General features: G+C 46.5%; 2 protein-coding genes across 15 annotated transcripts in view; one reads left to right on the top strand and one right to left on the bottom strand.

The window, feature by feature from the left end:
- The window catches only part of LOC135390974 (single-stranded DNA-binding protein 3-like), a 26,820-nt gene extending 14,767 nt beyond the window's left edge, over nt 1-12,053 (bottom strand). For 2 of the 11 annotated variants that reach the window (XM_064620998.1, XM_064621004.1), the window contains exons 1-14: nt 11,852-12,050; nt 11,462-11,534; nt 9,300-9,361; nt 8,287-8,371; nt 7,406-7,447; nt 5,491-5,577; nt 4,226-4,318; nt 2,992-3,063; nt 2,051-2,141; nt 1,915-2,000; nt 1,773-1,846; nt 1,669-1,711; nt 212-250; nt 62-128 (exon numbers count right to left, since the gene is read on the bottom strand). In XM_064620998.1, the coding sequence (XP_064477068.1) occupies nt 62-128; nt 212-250; nt 1,669-1,711; nt 1,773-1,846; nt 1,915-2,000; nt 2,051-2,141; nt 2,992-3,063; nt 4,226-4,318; nt 5,491-5,577; nt 7,406-7,447; nt 8,287-8,371; nt 9,300-9,361; nt 11,462-11,534; nt 11,852-11,907 (970 nt within the window). In that variant the 5' untranslated portion in view covers nt 11,908-12,050. Of the gene's footprint in view, nt 1-61; nt 129-211; nt 251-1,668; nt 1,712-1,772; nt 1,847-1,914; nt 2,001-2,050; nt 2,142-2,991; nt 3,064-4,225; nt 4,319-5,490; nt 5,578-7,405; nt 7,448-8,286; nt 8,372-9,299; nt 9,362-11,461; nt 11,535-11,851 lie in introns of all 11 variants that reach the window. The other 9 variants (XM_064620999.1, XM_064621006.1, XM_064621003.1 and 6 more) reach the window with 8 other exon arrangements.
- Nucleotides 11,578-20,869, top strand: LOC135390977 (ubiquitin-like-conjugating enzyme ATG10). Of its 4 annotated transcripts, none has more exons than XM_064621011.1 (7): nt 11,578-11,835; nt 12,601-12,805; nt 17,600-17,647; nt 17,701-17,791; nt 18,340-18,422; nt 20,479-20,561; nt 20,619-20,869. In XM_064621011.1, exons 1-7 carry the CDS (start codon nt 11,807-11,809, stop codon nt 20,707-20,709), a joined length of 630 nt encoding a protein of 209 aa, XP_064477081.1. In that variant the 5' UTR covers nt 11,578-11,806; the 3' UTR covers nt 20,710-20,869. The 4 variants fall into 4 exon arrangements, with proteins under 4 accessions (XP_064477081.1, XP_064477082.1, XP_064477083.1 ...); XM_064621013.1 differs by lacking the exon at nt 11,578-11,835 and adding an exon at nt 12,305-12,406; XM_064621014.1 differs by lacking the exon at nt 11,578-11,835 and adding an exon at nt 12,305-12,464.

The following is a 20,869-nucleotide window of genomic DNA, read 5'->3' as shown; positions in this document are numbered from 1 at the left end:
ACACAAAAGAGTGTACAAAAAGCAAGGCCAACACACATACACGCAGCAGACCGCTCGTTACCTTGTGGACTGGGCATGATGGGTGTGCCTGGACCCCCCGGAGGTCCTGCACCTGACACGGGAGGACCCTGCAGGGGGACACAACATTTCGTGATGTATCCAAAATCGGCAAAACTAACTGTTGTTTCCCTACTAAGGCCTAGAGACTTACTCCGTAATGGCTTCCGGGTGATGCAGACGAGTAGTTCATCTGAAGGAAACGGGGAAACGCTCGATTACTCACATTTTAACCATTTTAGATTTAATCGTATGCCTATTGGTTTACAACCTATTAGAGATGGGACGAATCCAAAATTTTTCTAGGAAGGTCCTACGAATCCACGAATCTTACGAATATTTCAAATCCTTTCTTTAAAAAAGTGTTTTAAAAGCCAGAAAAAAAAAAAGAAAACGCTTCTAGTGAAAAGTGTTTTGAAGCAGAATATGGTACCTTTGTTTAATGAAAAACAAATTAAGTAATGCTTCAGCCTCATGAGAAAATATGTCCACATAGTTCTTCTTAAACGTAATTTATTTAACACGTTGTTCATCGACTACAAGAAATGCGTCAATTCTTGAGTCTGAATTATATCCATAAAACTAAGCAACAATCAAAAGTAAAACCAGGCTACTTTTAAACTTGTAATGTAACAGTACCTGTCTGCGCAATTCCAGAACAACGGTTCCAGAGCAACATAAACAAACAAACAAACAAGAAAACACCTGTTGGCCAATGAGGCTTTCGGCGGACTCCGGAGGCGTCAATTTGAAAAACAAACAAACAAACGTGGTTGGTGGATTCGAAAAGATACGATTCGCCGTTTTGGGCACTGGGTTTCGGATTCGCGAATCTCGAATCCCTGCCCAGGATTCGTGCATTCGGTTGGCACATCCCCACAATCTCTAGTACCTGCCATCACGGTACTGCTAGAGTCTGCTGTGGGACGCATTTCAAGGTATCGAGTCTCCTAACTTTTTGTCTGTCATCTTCATAGCACACAATGCATGGACATAAACATTCACAAACAGAGAATTTCCTTAATGCGCGATTATCAAAAAATGTAGCTCAAGGCACCTCATCGTGAAGTGCATTACAGTAGAAAGCCAGATTAACGCAGTTTAGCCCAGTAGCAATGTTCAGTAATAGCTACTGACATTTTCTTACAGCCACGAGTCTTTACATTCGTGCTGCAACGGCACAGGCCCTCTCCGATATGTACCTAATCATCCTTGCAGTCCATCTGAATGTAACTGAGCATGCTGAATTCACAAATGGCAATTCATTGGTCTACAGATCCTTATGACGTTACATGCAGGTACAGCTGCGGTCAACCTTAATAATAACACTGGAAAAAATGTGGTCTCGTTCCCGAGCTCAATTACAGCAACCCTTGGAGCCATGAGGAAACCTTATTTGAACAAAATTATTCTTGAACATGATTCAAATGATTCATTAATTCAAAAATTATTCTGTTAGTTTAACGCAAGGATTTTGTTGACTTAACATTCCCCCAGTGCATCAAGGGTGGCTGTTATCGCGCTAGGAAATGAGACCGAATTTTTTTCTAGCGTTATTATTAATGTTGACAGGAGCTGTACATAACGAACACGAAGCAGAGGCTTCCTTACCGTTGACGCATTGGGCTGCCACGGTCGTCCTCCGGGCCCAGGCCTGCAAAAACACGGATGGGATGTCAAATGGATGAGATAGAGCAAAACTCAATGAAACTCACATGGACATGGGGGGCATATTAGGGCCTCCAGGCCCCATTGTACTGTTTGGCGGCGGCCTCATGCCTCCATAACTCTGGAAGAACGACACAAACAAACGAAAGTGAGCTCAAACCACAAGGCATTGGGAGAGAGCAGACTTACTCCTGGGTTCATGGGACCCAAGGGTTGGCCACGGGGAGGGTTCATTCTCGGGTTCATGGGGTTCATCGTGGGGGGACCTGCGCAACCTACGACATTCACTAGGGCTCTTGGAAAGCACAAGAGAGAGACTGTTTACCTTGCCATCCCACAAACTCTCCTCCGTCCCCTTGTCGTGTGGGGTCCATACTGTTGTGCATCATGGGCTGCCCCGGGACACCTCCAGGTGCCTGGAATTTAGATGCGAAAACAATTTCAGTTTTCCACCTTGTAAGACATTAAAGGAGGCATGGAAGGGCTCAAAACGAAACAAGGGAAGGGGTGCCTAAGGGAACTGCTGGGAAGGGGTGCCTATGACACGGTCGTGGTCCAAACCCAACGTACAAAGGCACCGAGAACGCGTAGGTGGTATTTCGAGGAAGGAAAGAGAGAAAGAAGGAAAGCGGAGGAGGGGTCCAGAGGCAATGAACCTCTTTCACACTTGCGACGCAACTTAGCATCTCTCCAGGGAACCACCCTTTGGCACGTGCCAAAACAAATCAACGTGGGTAGCATAGAAGATGAAAACCAGTCTCGGGACAACGAGCTTGTGCTGTGTCCCCACTCCTGCCGGCCCCGTCCGGCGCCACCTATTGTATACAGAGATAATCTTGTCCCGTGCCCCCCCCAGGATCAGACTCTGCAGCGCATAAGCAATTGCGAAAAAGGACCATTTTAAGAGCGCGTCTTTTAAAACCGTAGTTATCTCTTGAATCAGAAAAAAATTCTGGTGTATGTGTTTCCAGACAGCCAGAACCATTTGCAGCAGCAATTTCACACGGCGTTCAGGATATTTCATGGTCCCTTCAATAGGACAAAATATGCAGAAATAAAACAGCATACTTAAAAGAAGGTGGGAAAATGAAATCAGAATTCAGTAGCACAATGCTCAGTCTTGTTCGCCATTGGTAGCGCAATGTGTGACAGCACTTTCGAAGGCACTTTCGAAGGCACCTTCCAGAGGCTCCCAAAGACAAATTTCCAATTACACCGAGGGGCCGTCGGCCATACCACAAAGAATTCCTGACAGAAGCGACTCACATTGAAGTCAACCTGCTGTGGCATCCTTACACCAGGCCGGGGTCCTCCTGGATACCTTGGGGACATGAAGGGCTGTCCGAGAGAGGAAAAAAAAAGAACAGGGGAACATGCATGATGGTTGTGCAAGACGGGGAAACGCACATGCAGCAAATGTTCCTGAAAGGGGCTCTCCCCTCGATTAAGTGACCGGGCAACTCGGCTCGAAACGCAACACACGACACTTACGGAGTGTCCGAGAAAAAAAAAAGAAAGGAACGAAACAAGTAACACTCAAGGCTCGTTACATCGTTCGTAATCAACGCCACGGCAGTACGCTTCCTTTGTGAGCCTCGTGGATCAGATCCTTGGCCCATTACACTGACGCGACAGATGCCTCTGCACAAGCACACTGGACAGAAAAAAGCCACTCACTTCGTGGATTGCTTCAGCGATACAAATAGTCGCAAAGAACTGAACAGTGACAAAAGCAAGCGTGAGGAATGACGCTCGACATCTGAACACAAGGCAAAGCATGCACACGCAGCTCTCACGTGCGATCAAAGGCTGCATAAAATGTGGGCAACGGGATGGCCACAGAGTTCCATGCCAGTATGTAACTACGTATCGTACAAAATTTTGTACTTGCACAGTTTATTTGCACATCCATCCAAGTTCAAAAAGAGGGGCGTCAGATTCGAGAGAGAGAGAGACATTTTCGTGTCCGGGAGGTATCCACACCAAAATATGTTGCAGAAATCTAGACCCGAGATGCTTCTCTCTCAGACGGCAACGCAGGCAAACACTGATTTAACATAATTCACGTGCATGCTACAAATTTCGACAGTGTAGGAAATGTAGATGGTAGATCCCTAGGAACTTTGCAGGCCAATACTGATGCTTCATTTCAATTTTTTGCCGCCTCTGTCACTTGATGGGAAGCTCTGAAACATTTGAAAATTCTTGCCCGTACAGGGCACAGCACATACACTTTCTTTTTCTTTGTTTTTTGTTCATAATAATCATTTGCAACTTTCCCAGTAGGTGGTAGAAGAGCAAATTGTCTCATTTTTGGGCTCCTTTTAGGACCTGTCTCATCGAGCCATTGACGGGCCAACAACACTTCCATCGAAGGACAGAGGCTGCAAAAAGAACTTTCCTGACCAAATCAAACGAGTCGGGAACACACCCACGTCGAAGCACGTGCGACATTCAGGAAGTGCTGTGTGGGGGGTGGGGGGGTGTTGGTGTTTCTCACCTGATTCTGCATCATCTGACTGTGTGGGGGAGGGGGCTGGGGGTGGGGGGACGACGCGGGCTGCTGTGGCGGTGAGGGCCTCAAGTGGGAGTTCTGCAGGGAGGGAAAACACAAAACACACCCAGTGGGTCTCTTGCTCCTGCCAGGCACAACAACAACACCCCTCACATTAACCCAGTATGTGCCCACCCACACATTTACCCGCACCCCTCAGCTAGAAAAAGCAAGCGAGGCAAGAAGAGATGTGATAGATGATACCTTAAGAATACCCCCCTCAGGGGAATACCCCCCTCTCTTAGGGGACGTGTCACCGGGATCTTACCCCCGTCCTCGATGCAGCGCCTACTGGGTTAAAGAATGTGACATGCACGCACACGTGCCACTACACACACACGTGGCACACAGAGCGAGATTATCACCAGTGCACAAGACGTGACACGGCCAAGATGCATGCGTCAGCAACAACTCAATGCACCCTCCTCCTTCACCGTTGCCACTACCAATCTCAACACCCCCTTTGTGCATAGCTCATCACTCATTCAGCTGGGGCGACATGGTAAGTAGCACCAAAATCAACAAACTCGCAAGAGAAGATAATACAGGGTGTCCTAACATGCACCAAGGTTCGATGAAAGCAACGACCACTCTATAGCTTTTTGTTCCTTTACATACGAAAATTGCACGTGCCCACGCACTGCGATTGCAGGGTGCATTGTCGCGTGGCTTTCGCTTTCTTATTTCACGTGCTTCCTTTCACGCTAAACGAAACACAGAGAAAGCAGACACACAAAGCGTACCTTCTTGGGAACACCTCAATCGGGTGTTTGTCAAGACACTCTAAAACTTTGCGATTGATACCTCTGCGCTTAAACCAACATTTTAAAAGTTAGCTAACTAATCTTATTAAATATTATTAAATATTTATTATTATATTATTATTTGTTATTATTAAATAGGTAACTAGGCACAATGAAGAAAAATACTAGTGACTACGATATACGACTGTCAACAAAATTCAGGTGGTTTCGACCGCCTAGAGAGCTTAGTCTTGTTTTTTTTAAATCTTGATGCATGCTACCTAGGACACCCTTGCATGTAAAAAGGGTCTCTGCACCCCCTAGACACGTTACATAGCTGTGACAAATTTCGGGAAAAAGCCCGCCAGCACTGCTTGGCCAGCTTCAGTGTCTCGTTCGGATCTATTGGGAGTTTGTCGACGTGGGGAAGCCCAGACGGCTGTATAATAGGAGAAAGTGACAACTTACGGGGAAGAAACCGCCAGGAGGCATGGGTCCCCCAGGCATGCCCTCGTTCGGGGGCATTTGGCCCAGGGGGCTGGGAGCAGATGGGTTCTGAAAGGTAAACAGCACCATTTCTCCAAACTGTTTTAACGAGGCTTTCAAGGAGGCTCGATATTGGGATTGATCCGAACAGTGTCCCGACCACTCGTTTAGGACTTGGAGGAGGGACGTCAAAGTAAAAAAACGGGAATGTTGGTGTTGATCTTGCACGATGAACCGGCACTGGGAACAGAGAGAAGAAAGCACCTGTCCTGTCGTCTCTTCTCTCTGTCCCGTGCCCAGTGCCAGCTCCTCATGCGGTTTGGCCTTAAATGTGAAGTTCCCCATGCATTTTTTTTTTGGGGGGGGGGGGGGAATTATGCATAAAATTTACATTTTTCATAAAGCTATGAGAGCACCGTAGATGTTTTTGCAGTTGAGTTATATGGCCGGGGGGACATCCTGAAGAAAGTATGCACCAGCAAGATTACTAATTACCAAAACTTCATTAATTAACTCTTTAATTAGGGAATTTCGAGCAAAACGGAGATTGCAGAATGGGAGACAACCCTCGTTGAGAGTAATTCCATGTTTTAAAAAATCCTTAAACGCACGTGTGCATTGAAAGGACCATCGCCGAATGTGTGCAGGGCCACATAACGCACCTGCAAAAGCGACATCGATGCTGCTGACGTAGCTTTTTATTTAAAAATCTGTAAAGGATTACAAAATGATGCCCTGTATGTACGCTTCATATTTAGCTACCCACACAAAAAAGTTTGTTTTGTCGCGTAAATGTTGTTCACTACAAGGCAGTACAAGTGAAACAGAGGAAAGCAAAGCGGCAACAGACCCCTCTAAATTTTTAATTCTACAGCGAAAAAGCATGTTTCGCGCCCCCCCTGGGAAAGGCACCCAGGTTGTTTGCCCCTCTCACCCCATACTCAGACAACAGCATACTTCATGCAAATCGGTCAGAAGGTAGGGCACCTTGTTTCATAAGGTCCATTCCACCCACTTGATACAGTGTCTGTACCAGCTCACCTGCACCCCCTTGCACTTCTGCCGCTGTTATACATTCCTCTTAAATACACAGTGCAGCCAGTTACACTATGACCCTTCATTTGCGAGGGTGCACCAGCAAATAAGGTAAACATTGTGCAGTGAAAGCTTTGGGGAAAGAGTACCTCTTGCTGCAGTTACTTCGGGCCTCTGACTAAGATTTCTGCACTTCTTTTTACAGCCCCCTAATTACTTTTTTCGCGGGAATTAAGAAAATTTCGTGGGAGGTTTTCTGTCCGACCGGTTCCGCCGCTTTTGTTCGTCGGGAGAGGAGGCGAGACACCCTCCGACCTGCTTTTGTTTTGGGCCCGCCCCGCCGACGCGAAAGGCAAGGTTAGCAGAAGGCAAACCAACGACCTCGCGCCGGCTCGAAGAAACGGCGCGCTCCGCACGTGCACCCCCCCACCCCTCCCCCACTTACTCCCGAGTATGTTACCCATCGCGACAACAACATCATCTTCTCCCCACCCCCTCTGATATTAGAGTTTCTTACTGCAATTATCTTCTACTACGGATACCCCCGTATTTTTCAGGCTACGGGTACGAAATCGCACGACTGTTTGCAATCGTCTGCGAATTGTTGAACCGTCGCAGACGACACGCGACGACGGAGGAGGTCACGAGCAGGCCCCGTGTATTTAGGTGACGTTGCGTTAACCCGCTGTGACTGACGACGCAGAGAACTACTTCCGGGATAACTTTAGATGGGCCACTTCCGGGCAGTTTGTGTGCGCAGAGGAGGTCAGATCCGCTTGGAAGTGCACATTTCTGTCATTTTTATTTTTCTCGCTTCAACTGTCACACAGAGCAATTGCATAAGACAAAATGGTGCACTCACATGTGCGATGCCATTGACTGCGTAACCAGAATTGACGAAGCCCTGAAACAAAACCCTACACGTCAGTTTTCCTGCAAGTCAAAAAGCCCTTCTGCAACGTCATCGCCCACGTGAAACCGCGCTAACCTACATAAAAATGTCGCTCGAGCTCTCGCTGTCAACAGTACGTATGCAAACGTAAAAGAAAAACGTTTATCGCGAAACGGCGGGATACCCTTGAATGAGAGGGCTATCAAATATCAACACACACGAGCAGACGACGCGCCGACCTTGCCACATTAGAGGAGCACGTGATCCGGACGTGTGCCGACGAGGAAAAAAAAATAAAAGAAATAAAAGAAAAAGAAAGAAACGGACGCTCCCAGCATTAGGTCGCGTATATATACTTTGAGGACGAAGACAACAGACTCTTTCCTCGTCTGGAGTCGTTCTAAACAGTGACTTCCTCACATCCGCATCCCCCGCCAAATTCCCTAACGTCATACCAATTTTCCGATCAAACGTCCTGGCCACTCTACGCAATAGCACAAGCCAGTCGACGTATGCTTTCCGGCACACATACCGTTACACGTTCAATATGTGTCCCTTGAAATAAACACGGAAGTCTGCCGTGCAAAAGGGAAACTGGTTGAAGAAATCGGAGGCAGACTTCACGCGGGCCCGCGTTGTCATGACAACGATGGCGCGTGTCCACATATAAGGCGCCGCGCAAGAATACAGAACGCTGTGAATAAAAATTTGTCAGAAAAAAAAAAAAGAAGAAAGCACGCAGAACTGACTTGAGAGTATGACCTGCCAAAAAGAATATCCCCACTTGGAACGAAAAGTTTTTTCCTCATCTGCCGAGCATATTTGTAGCGACAGGAGGAATGAGAACTCACATAGTCATGAAAGGCCTTGGCTTCACTCGAATGCTCGCAGGTGTCTCTCCTCTCGGGAGCGGCGCTGTACAGGTCCCAAAACACACTGAAATATCAAAGACTTCGTTGGTCCTGCAGAGACAATAGGAGTACGCGCGTCTTCGCGGTCCTCACGCGTCTTTACTCCCTAAAGCTTATTCCTTGTTTGCTTCAAATAAGGTCGGTTGCATAGGGCCGTATCTAGTGTCTATATGTGTTCGAGGTCTGTCTCATAATCTTATACTGTACGCGTGTGATGCCGGAAAAAAAAAAAAAAAAAATCACATTTTCGGTTCCGCCGGTTCACTCTCGTCGAACGACGCTGGTGACGCACGTCACCACGTGACGCTGCGCCAAGGACACACACTGCGCCGTCGATAATTCTACGGATGCAGGAACGCGGAATGCAAAACATCACGGTATAAATGGATTTGATTGATTCGCATTATTTGTCGCATTAACCGCCTAAGGGGGGAGGGGGGGCGCTTGTGAGCTGTGTGATTGAACAATGACAGCTCAGGCTTCTCTTCCTGAACAGGTATGTTGGTGCGACGTCGGACATCGGTACTGACTACTGACGTGAAAATGTTGACTCCAGAAATGTCAGGAAGCAATAGTGCTATAAATTGATAGAAGAAAGTCCCTGGAGTGGGCCGAAAAAAAAAAAGTGCGTGACATCACGTAGAGTTTTGCCTCAGCTCCAAATCACATGTCGTATGCTTTTTTCATTACAGCCCTCCAAAAAATTGTGTGAAACACCGCATGTATGTGGACCAAGCACACGTACAATCTACTACATCTTCACGACACCGCTCAATGGCCAATCTTCAATTAATTTCAATTACAGCTCACGCGTGACGAGATTGTTCACTCTCTATATATACGAGTTGCTTGCTACCCTGCTTCGAGACCAAAAAAGAGCTGCTATACAATCCTGGGTAGAGTATGTGATCTTTGACTTGCATCTGTCAACTAGGATCAAGAATTGCACTTACCACCACCAAGAGTGTAAAAAGCCTGGAGGCTCCCCTAGGGTGATATTTTTCTCCCACCGGATCTGAAAGGATTCCATTCAATTTCTCCATTAGGGCCATCTTTAGTTAGCGTAGCATACAGTCGTTACAGAAACCTAAATTGCGTGATCTAGTGTACACACAACATAAACATGCGCCTAACTTTTACGGACACGCCCCCTTGATGCAGTTCCTTTGAATGCTTTCACAATTTGTATGGTAAGATAGGAAGCACACAAAAATCACAGCATATGCAGCACCTGTAAGGGTTTTTGCCTTGCTGTACAGGCTTTGGGATTAAGTTGCAGCACCTGTTTCTTTAGACTTCCCTGGCTGACAAGAATTGTGCTTCAACAAACATTAGTTTTGAAATACGTCACACGTTATATGAACGCAAGAATAAATGTTTAAAAAATATTATTTCTGCCTTCTCAATACTTTAAGTACATTCCATACATTATTTCAAATACTGATGTAAAAATGTATAAAAAAAGACAATATCATTCCACTTTGTTTTTGTACCTAAGGCTCCACGATGTGCAGCTTTTTCTAGACACGTACAGGTCCACTATAGACATGGCGATTAATAGGAGATATGTCCACTTCCATCTCTTGTTTTCTCCTCACATTTCGTAATTTAAGTGCAATACTGAAACCTTGGTGAACTACATTTCTTTTTGTTCCGTCCTGTACTACATGCATGCACGCATGCAGACATTAATTTTAATAGCTGAGCTGCAGGCATCTGTAGGCTGATGCTCAGAACAGTTATGTATGCCGCAACACGGACAACCGCATATTGTCAAAAAAAAAGAGAGAAAGAAAGGGTTGCACATGTGATGTGTATTGACAGGACCACATATTTCTTTCTTTGTTTGTTTTAGTTGCGAAGTACCGCAGTGAGTTCATGGCAAATGTTTTGGATAATGCAGAAAATGCCGATAATTACGTGAACTAGGAAAATGAGATCAATCACTACCCGAGAATTGAACCTCTCACAGACGTACTATAATGCAATGAACAATTTGGTAGAAAATAGTAACAAGGCAGCCGTTAACATCCCTTACACATTTCCGGCTGAAAACTTTGTTATAGATGTGCAGCGCACAGTTTGAGTAACCGACGCGAGCGAGTTATTCATGACACAATGAAGTCATTTAGTGGCCATTTTGAGGTATGCCAATTTGGGTCAATTCGTTGAGGGAATTAACAGTACACATGGGCAGTGTAAGCAATGTGTGTCATATCACTTTGCAACGTCATTCTTGCAAAGTGTAGAAAAACATTGTTTCTTTGAAATTCCTATGCACAGATATCAATGCAGAGAAGTGTGGACATGTTGTATTAAAATGCATCATCTTTCGATAATGTACAGGCTGCATATTTACTCACTTATAACTTAGTTTTGTGTACCCAATAAACTTCAATGAGTAGGGATTGTAAACAAAGCTATGTTTTCTAACACAAAGTGGGAAACGCAGTTGAAATTCAATTGGAATTTCTGTCACCAATGAGTTTATGAGAGAAAATATGTGCACTGTTCTAGTACTCCCCAAGGTCATCAATCTTGTGTGTACCAAGCTCCCGCGAGATCGAACAACGGGCACGAAGCCACTACTTATGTTGTTAACATTTGCAAACTACAGAGCAGCTCAAAAACGCAATGCAACTACTGGAAGCTACAAAGGTACAGAAAATGGTACACCGACGTGAGCAAAAGCTTGCGTCAATACGCCGTGCACGTCACCATTTAAATAGCATCACAGCCATTTTGTAATCGCTCACGATATCAAAACGTGACGCAACATTCCTATCGCCAGCGTAAGAATATGTTAACGTCGCGCGAGACGTACTGATCTGAAAACCCTACTCGGAAGCGGTGAATGAGCGCAAGGGAAGACACGTTACAGCACTCGCTTCCATTTTTTTTAGCAGGAATGTGCCTGGCGTCGGCGTGAATATGTTTAGCACAAAATAACCTTGCTGGTGCTCGCAAAAAGCCAGGTATCACAATGGTGCGACGACTCCGATATAATAAGCTCAAACTTTCTCCGAAATAGCAAACAAACTCGACGATCGACGCGAGTTCCAGGAGTAACTAAACGATCACCCACAAGAAAAGACGAGAGAAAGCTCCACTTTACCTCAGACAGGAATGTTTGTGCAGCCTTTTGTGCTCCGACGTGTAGCAGGTATTCGTACACATATAACGCTAACCTGAAAAGAAAACGAGTGAAACAGATTAGACCGATAGTTGAAGAGTAGTAGTGAGCGATCGTTCATAGTAGCTCCCCACCCTCAGCGGGAGGAAGTGGAATCGGCCTGGCCATATGCCCGAGGCCTACAGTTTCACCGCTCCACTTTTGTTTGAAACGCGTTTGCGACATGAAACGACACACGTGAGCCATTATGAAGCGTTCTTAATATCGTAATCAAACGAGTGGGCAACGAGGGCACGGCAAAGCGTGTAGCCCCATGACGCCGGGTTCATGGTGAAAGATGGTGGACGTAGGATAAGGTACGAGTCCACTTACTTTTCTCGTGCTTGAGCATCGGAGGGTACTGTTGAACCTTTTCCTTTTGCGTACATACTGTGAATTTCAACAGTCACACACCTGTCAAGACATTCACAACGACACCGACCATGTTACCATAGAAACATCAATTGATCTGTCAAAGACTGCCCTGTGATTGGGCTCACCCCCCAACATGCAACGCAGCTCCCTCTGGGCATGTACGCTACGTCACCCCAGCGGCCTCCACGATTGGCTCGCTAAGCGTCCTTAACTGGCGCCATTTTGTCCAATATTGTCAAATTTTCGTGATACAGGCCATTTTTCGCTACATAACTGATGTACTCTTCTCTTAATTTTGTTTTAACCGCGCATCATGTGAGTTTCAACTGGGTTGTATGGAGTTTCAGAGCGGATAAACAGGCCGAAAACTTTATTGGCAGGGAGGGTGGATGCGCGTTGGAGGGAACAGCCGTACAGAAAGAGGGAAAAGTTGGTTGGCCAGTGCATCTCGTGCGAAACGATTCTGAGCTGTTATGCAATACTGTGTCCGGCCGTGCAGATTTTAAACAAAACGTAAGGTCATATATTCGGATGAGGTTAATAAAACGATTGACAGCACAAATGATCCCGTGTAAGTCGCGTAAGCGGTGCTTCGACACCGTGAATATTACTGTGAAATGATATGCAACCGTAGTCGTGTTGTTCACGATGTTTGCGTGAGTTCTGGTCTGAATTTGGGCTTATCACGGTTGTTTTCTTTTACGCAGGGTAGAAAACTCGGTGAAAACCGTGAAAACAGCTACTCTCCACGTAGGACTTGGATGCGTCCGCCTCGTCACTTCCTGTGCGGCGCATCTCCGCATTTTTGTGAATGGAGAAATGTTGGAATGGGACGAATTTCAACGTTGCGCGAAAGAAATTGAGCTCCTGTCAGCGAGCATAGACGATGGCTGGCATTTCGTAGAAGAAAAGGTCAGGTGACACACTTATCTACACGGTTCGACTACGTTTACATCGTGGATCATGCGCGAAAATAGTTTTTTGCCGGTACCTGTCGTCTGCTACTTGGAGCAAACCAAAACAAGCGGATGGGGGGTGTCGGGCAGCTTGCGCTGGGTCAAATGCAACAGTTATTTGCTTTTTCTTTCCGGCTTTAGATTGCCAGTTTCACGGAGCGCGGGCGGTAGACAGGAAAGAAATAATGTGCATGCACAGTGCACATTTGCGTTGACATTGAGTCAATATCTGGACTGCAAAAATACTCAGGTAGTCTCCCCCCACAACCTCTACATGTGGCTCATATATGCCACGGTGTATATCAGACATGAATTGCGTACAACGAATGCGCTTTTGCATAATCTCTCACGTGGTGCGTTGCACATCTGATCGTGGCCTGCGTTGGTTTGCGGCCGTAATATCGATATACAGACTGATTACAGACAGATTAGCAGCAGATGGCCAATCCTCAGGTCGGAATTCTCCCGCAGTGTTTGCTGGAAGCATGATTCCCGCGTTTTGCATCAATGCAGCAGAGGGGCGTGGACGGATATCTTCGTCTTCTTCTTCTTATATCTATTGCCAGAATAGTTGTTCTCTTTCTTCTTCTTCTTCGTGTTGGGACTCGAAGGGCTAAAACTGTACAAGCTGATTGTGTGGTCTTTTCCGGTACATGCACAACTGATCTGTCAACGAGCAATGGAGGTCCGATTCCAATGTCCGATTTTTATATATATATATTCATTTTTATTTTATTTTTTTCGGAGTGGGAGAAATTCGAAAGGACTTGACAGAATTTATCCACCGAAGAGCAAAGGTTAATCTTTGTGGAGAGAAAAGACGTGCATCACTTTGGCAGCGTGGATATGGAACCCAACTTGTTTTCTGACATTCGTAAATTAAATAAAATTAATTAAAAACAGAAAAAGAATCTTGATTTTCTGCTCAAAGTGCTCCGACTTGTCGCACTGTCCTTTCCTTTTTTCTTTTCTAAGAAACAAAGGGTTACCGCTTCTGCGAGGTGAACTGATGTATACAACAGCTATACATAGCTACATGCTGTATTATATTGTAGATCAACGAATGAACGTTTTAGGGAAATAATTCTTTTCGGCAGTGAAGTCCCTCGAGCTACGAGTTTCGTTTAATTTGAGCAACTAACAGGGGGAACTAATTGTGCCAACTAGGAAAAATATTCACCGTTTTATAATGCACTTTGTTTTGAAATTGTGTTGAAATTTGACACCATTTTGGGACGCCATCGTAATAACAACAAAAAGATAACAGATAACTTTTGTTGGAACTTATCGAAATAGCGGAAGGGGGTTGTTCAGTGTAGTGTAGACTCGTAAATATACTATATCGATGTACTTCTCGTCCACGTCGATGTGTTTGTGTCTAATAAAAACTTCAGTGCTGGTCCACTGTCGAGATAGCAGTGAGTCTCCTATGGAAAAATGTACCTACCTGCTCTTCTTTCACACCGCAATAGGCCAGTGTGCAAGGGATGCGTTGCGGGATGTTACAAAGGGTCAAAGGTTCCTGATTCAAGACGGCAGAAGCAGCCAAGGAAGCGATAGCACGAATTTTTTATGTGATCAGGCAATGTGCTCCAGCACAAGCCAAGCAAGCAATCCAATGTAAAGTGGTGTAGAAGTTGCGCAACAGTGAAGGGGGGGGGGGGGCATAGAACGTTTTCTTTTTCTTTTTATTATCATTATTTGTTTTACTTCTTTTCTTCTTCTTCTTCTTTCTTTTCTTTTCCTTTTTTTTTTTTTTTTTTTGTAGAGAAACAGCGCAACCAACTTTTCTGCAAGGCCGTGCGAACTAACCGCAAACACCCACATCTTGTTTCCTTATTCATTTTGTCTAACTAACCCCGTATATATATACAAAGTCCACCTACATGACATGGCTGGATCAGATTTCTTTAGACGAATATTTCATTTCTTCTTTTTGTTCCGGCCGGATGACCTATCATCTCACATAATAATTAACATATCACCCCCCCCCCACACACACACACACGCACTACACCTCTTCGTCTTCTTTGTAGACCTGTCCTTTCGGAGATAAGATTAATCAGATTGGGGGGGGGGGGGGGGGGGGTTGCGCCAACCCCGTGCTTCTGACTTTTCTTTTTGGGTACTTCATCCGCTTTTGAAGCTACTTTTCTGCTGCCAGTTCTTTTTGCTTTGTTTTTTTTCCCCTTGTGAGTGGCCTCAGGGAGTAACGGGAAAACACTGATGAAGACTATTTCGCATGCAGCTTCCTTCTTCCGATGCTCGGACGTTTGATTGACCGATTGATTATAACTTATGCGCCATCACGTCGTTTTCGTCTCCTAGTGAACAACCTCCCTGTTTTTTTGCAACACCCCCCTGAAATTTATGGTGGTGGTGGTGATGAAAAGGCTCGCCGTTGTCGGCCTCACAGAGGTGGGCAACGTCACGACTTACGCCCTCGGGGAATGTGCGTCCTGGGCCGACTTCTAAGGGATCTGTGCGGGCATTTATGAAATTGCGCAACACAGCTCGTCCACCAATGCACAAACCCACAAGCATGTATACAAAAAACATACCCCTCCCTCCCCCCGTGTAAGTTCGGTACCCCTCACAGGTCGATTTCTGGGGAAATTACTGCTCACGAGCATGCTCAGTTGTGACGAGTGGGGCTGAGCACCAGGTGAGCAAGCGAAGAACTGAGCGGGAGTCAGGAGCGTCGAGCTCCGAATACACGTGCTCTCGTATTCTTCATTTTTGCCTAACTCCAGCGAACGCGCACAGAGAGCAAATATAAACTGTTTCATCGAAGCGGTTTTACTTAAGGAAAAAAAAAATCAATTTTGCACTTGTAGACCATATCTCACGTGATGGAACAAACACCCCCGTTGAATATTTTCCCCCTTACGTCACCGTGACGTCCTCAAGCACGTTGCTGCTCCTCACCGTTTCAAAAGTGCATTTCTTTCTGTCAAATCGGCACAGCGTGTGTGTGCTCCTGCGGAGTCGTACTGTATAGGAGGCTCTCCTCTAGACGGTGTGTTTCCCAACCCGAGCCTGCTGCAGTGGGAACACTCCATCGATTGATCCTGGCAAGACCATCCCCGCGACCACGTGCATCTTTCCCGCCACACGCCGGATATATCGGCCAGAAATTTTCTCAGGACGGTTGCGCTCTTGCATCTTCTTCCATGTCCCTAAAAATACGACACATATCGTACAGAAGTAATACGCGAGCAATCTTTCTCTCTCTCTCTCTCTCTCTCTTTCAACACTGCATTCTAAGGGGAAAAAGGAGCAATTTTAGTCCCTTTTGCGACTAAAAGCAAGGAAAGTTTAATCTGCGAATTTGAGGGGCTATTTGCACTGGTGGGAAGTAAATTTCAGGGTCAGTCAGGGGATAAAAATGGGGAATACTTGGGGAACTAGAAGCAAGGGATCGTTACCGAAAATAAGGTTTCCGTTTCTGTTTCTGATACCCGAAGATCTCAGCTGACTGAATTTTCCGTTTTCGTTTCTGATCGAGTTTTGGTATCGGGTTGCGTTTCCGCTTTTGGGGTAGATATTTCGTTTTTGTTTTCGTTTCTCAACTATTTCTGTTTCGGGTTCTGTTTCCGTTTCCGAAACAAATTCGGCTGTTCTAGCGAGGGCAACGCGGTATTCACGACATTACTCTCCGTTCCGTGTCATACGTCATACGGCCTTCTGTGGCCTTCCTCGAGCATTCATAATTGAATTTAGAGTTCGACGCTGGATCCAACACGACAAACAAGCGCGCCCGACGACGACAGACACGGATTGGATTGGGTTGTCTAGTCCGGAGTGCGCCTTCATAGCCGGATGTGAATTGCGAACTGAACCTGTCATCCGTTTAGTTGTAATTGGCTGTAATACGCTGTGAATACCAAACGTAAGAAGGAGAAGAAAAAAAAAAAGAGTTGTGGGGTTGCCCGTCCAGGAATAACTGGGGCCGAAAAATAGGTTTCCACATTATGGTTACTGTCCTTTGAATTCGGTTTCTGTTTCGGTTTCGGGTAATGGCAACGAAAATATTTTCGTTTCTGGTGGCCATTCAGGTAGAAACCGTTTACTTTAAAAGCGATAAAACCCCCGTGCCGGGGAACAAGTCAACAGACGACACAACACACAGGCACAGACAGTTGACTTGTTCCCCGGCACGGGGGTTTTATCGCTTTTAAAGTATGCTGTACCGAACAGCCCAATTTTTAACCATTTTAGAAACCGTTTCTCGTTTTTTCCGTCGATTTCTCATTAAAGTGTGGTGAGGAAGCCAGAACATTAGGTTATGCAAAAAGGGGTATGGGTATGACCGCGAAAGAAATCTAGCTGGAGCTCACCCAGATATATTGTCTAACCGCAGATATAGTAGGGCAGTTTTCCACCGAAATAGGCGGTATAAATGGAGTACATCGGGGACAGCGCCAGGTTCCGAAAGTAGCGGAGGTTATAATCATAAAACAAAGAACTTCACCATATAAAACGCTGAAGCCCAATCATTGCAAATAATCATACCGTTGTCACTCCTAAACTCTGGGAAGCGCGCGGGCCTACGCCTTTTTATGACAATTAACGTAACTGCATCGTAAGTGTCGCAAAAGAAGCGTACGACACCCGTTTTCAAGAGATCAGGGGTTGAGTAAGGGGCATGTAATGCGGTGAAGTCCTGTTTTAAGGGACAAGTGGTCACGAAGAGGTTTTCAGGACTTCAGTTCTGCTCGCTTCAAATAACAAAATAAAAATATTGCAGGATAAGCCAGGCTACCTGGAGAAGAGAACTGTGTTCCGGGATCCGCAGGTGAAGGGATGTGTGTGATTTGGGTACGTAAATACAAGTGCGACCTTTTTCAGAACCATGAATTGGTTATAAAGGGTCTGTACCACGTTGTCTACAGCCTCAGCTACGAAGTTCCTGTGCTCTACTTCAACATGTGGAGGCAAGGTATAGGCGTTGAATGAGTATACCGTGTATTCACGCGTGCGATGTCCCCACGGAATATTCTAGCGGGAGAAAAAGCAAAGAAAAACTGCTAACGGGGCCAGTGGTGTATAGCCAGAAAAATATTTCGGGGGGAGGGGGGTCTACGGGGACTTTACATGGAGGGGGAAGATCGTTTCCTTCTCCCAAATGCGCTACCAAATGTACGATTTCGAGGGAGGGGGGCTACGCCCCATTATGGGGCGGAAGTTCCGCCGCATCTTACGTTGAGCTTTCGCACGGCGCCGAAATATCGCAGACGACACCATCGGCCCTGTCGTCGTTTACGGAATATCTGTGGCCGAGCCGCAGCATATTCCTCGTTTCATATTTCCTATGGTAAGAAGAGCGGGAAAAGATACAACGTTGACGTTGAGCGCTCGCGCGACAGCAGACAGCTATGAGATCTTGCGCATCTCCCGCTGGAATATTCTGGGAAATGCCACTCGTGTGAACACACACTTGGTGTGTAGTTAGCACCAGCTTCTCCTTATCACCTGTGCTTATAACAGATGGGTCCCTAGTGCCACTGAACGAAGTGTGGGCCATATCGGGGACGGAACAGTCAGACTGGTGGTCCACCATCACACAGCAGGTAACTTCAGATTTAATTCTGGTGGCGCAAGGCGTGGGCAGAGGAAAGCGAGGAGGGAAGCACGCGCCAAGAAGATATCGCGGAAGAAACACGGCCAAGAGTATCCGAAAGGTGCTGTAAGAAACGATGGAAGATTTGCTAGCGAACGCGAAGGATGGTGCTAAAAACAATGTTCGCTCGCAGACGTACTGCTTGCGGCATACTTGTCTGGAAACACCGTCACCAGCCCGTGGTCCCCTGTCGGCGGTGTCGCGCGCGAAGGACCCATACAATTATGGCCTCCGAGGGGAGGCCGTACAGAGCAGTTTTTCACACAACGCCACCAATCGAGAGAGATCTTCTGTGTGTGATACTCAAGCGCCTAGTGCTAGTGCGTCGTCTGCTATTCTTCCTCCTGCATGCTCGCAGACGACGCCCAGGTATCACAGATGATCCTCCCGGTTGGTGGCGTTGTGTGAAACAGGGTTTCACCTCGGATGCGACAATGGTACGGGTCTTTCGCGCGAGACACCGCCGATAGGGGACCGCTCCACCACGGGCTGGAGATTCCAGACAAGTATGTCGCAAGCAGTACAACAAAGGTAGACGAGCAGCGGAAGAATGAATATTCTCCGGCAAGCGGACAGAAACTTCCCGAAGCGTTGGGCATACGCGAAAAGACTTGACATAAGACTAGGATGGCCACGTGCACACAAATAACTCTGACGTTACTCTGCTTAAAGGAGCACTTAGGAGACATTTAATGTCAATTCGAAACGTGCCTCATCTATCAAGCTGTCTACCAGGAGTCACTAAAAATGCTAAATATTTTGCTCTGCGGTGCGGTATAGCTGTGCAATCGAATTTACAAAAAGTAGTCGGAGAAAGCAGCCGCAGACTCTCGCGCGACGAATTCTGTACGTCACTTGTCACGTGAGGGGAGTAGATACGTCACGATGTACTCTCGTCCTGCGATGCGCTCTTTTCATGAGGAAGAAGGTTTTTCAAATGTGCGCGGAAACCCTCGCGCTCGCTCTGTAGGTCACGTATACGTTCATCGTTCTTTCGCAGGAACTCATTTTATTCTTTGGAGAACGCTCTGCACAGAAAAACGCACCAAATTTTTGGGGTTCATCTTAGTGCTCCTTTCACGCCTCCTCTCACTCCTTCTCCACGTGGATACACGAAGGCGCGATGTCGTCTGCTTCAGCTAGTCGCTGCAGATGATTTCAAATATAGGCTTGCATGTCATGATTGGCGGATAATGACTACCGTCACGTCGTCTAAGGAGTCCGGCCTTCTTTATGTAGATATGGTGCTGTCTCGCGTCTCCACTGACATCTCGATCGCCCCATACCGTGTCTTCACACGAGCGACACCACCAGGGAATATTCCAGTGGAAGAATAAGAAAAAAGTCCTTAGAGGGCGGAAGTTCCACCCCGTCTTACGTTGGGGATTCGCACGGTGCCGTCATATCGGGAATGGCGCACTATGCACATAACAGAGGACGCCATCGACACTGTCGTCTGCTACGAAATATCTTCTGCTTCCGCTGGCAGGAATGTCGCTCGTGTGAATACACAGATAAAGTTGCTCGTGCGGATGTCCGGCAAAGGATATTATACAGGCAGATAATTTAAATATTTGCATATCAGTTACCACGTTTACCCGTATAAAGAACGCGCCCCCAAATGCTGGCGCTTTTTCCCTCGCATATTTCGCGCAGCCTGGCGTTAGCAGCATCGCCTGCACAAGGCGAAGGCCACCGTAGCGTAGAGCGCGCGCCGCTTTTCGTGGCGTTGTTATCGCACTTCCTGTCTGGGTTTTTGAGTTTAGAAAGTGCGTTAATTATGCGAGTAAATGCAAGTTATCCGGCAGCTGAAGTTAGAAGTCAGAAGTTACGTCTTCCTGCACGTTACTTCAGTCCTTTACTGACACCCTTGCGATATAACCCAGTGGAGATGCCCCCTAGAGGTTCGTTCATATATTGCTGCATGAGCGTATATCCCCAAGGGGATGCCAACAAAGAATCCAGCTAGACAGACTATATTGCTACATGGAGTGCATTGTTTACAGGAGCATCCAATCCTGCACACTCCTTTCTTCCAACTCCATCCTTGCAAGACTCAAGACCTCATGAAGCAGCTCAGGTCACAAGGGTGAGTTTATCCGTCCAACACCAACAGTCATCAGGGAGTGACTGACTTTTCTTGCAGAGGGCATGGAAACTATCTGGTGACATGGCTCAGCATGGTCGGCCCCATGGCTGCCCTTACGGTGCCCACAGAGTATGCTAAGCTCTCCTAAAACAGACCAAAACAGTACACGTTCCTGGTTGCTGAAGAAGAGTCCTGTTGGGTGACCTGCCACTTTTATGGTCCAGGGTGGCCAACATCGAAGATGCAACTGCATAAAGCATGCATTGCATTGCATCTCAGAGTAATAGATAAAATAGAATTACATGTCG

Source organism: Ornithodoros turicata, chromosome 4 (genome assembly GCF_037126465.1).
Source record: "Ornithodoros turicata isolate Travis chromosome 4, ASM3712646v1, whole genome shotgun sequence".
Lineage (NCBI taxonomy): Eukaryota > Metazoa > Arthropoda > Arachnida > Ixodida > Argasidae > Ornithodoros > Ornithodoros turicata.
This window is presented reverse-complemented; position numbering and strand designations above follow the sequence as displayed.

Bases quoted from the DNA above. Each gene is read 5' to 3' on its own strand.
- LOC135390977 (XM_064621011.1), top strand. From the start codon at position 11,807: ATGGTGAAAGATGGTGGACGTAGGATAAG. The intron at 17,648-17,700 runs GTGAAGGGATGT...GACCTTTTTCAG, and splicing joins CTGTGTTCCGGGATCCGCAG to AACCATGAATTGGTTATAAA. The intron at 17,792-18,339 runs GTATAGGCGTTG...TGCTTATAACAG, and splicing joins CTTCAACATGTGGAGGCAAG to ATGGGTCCCTAGTGCCACTG.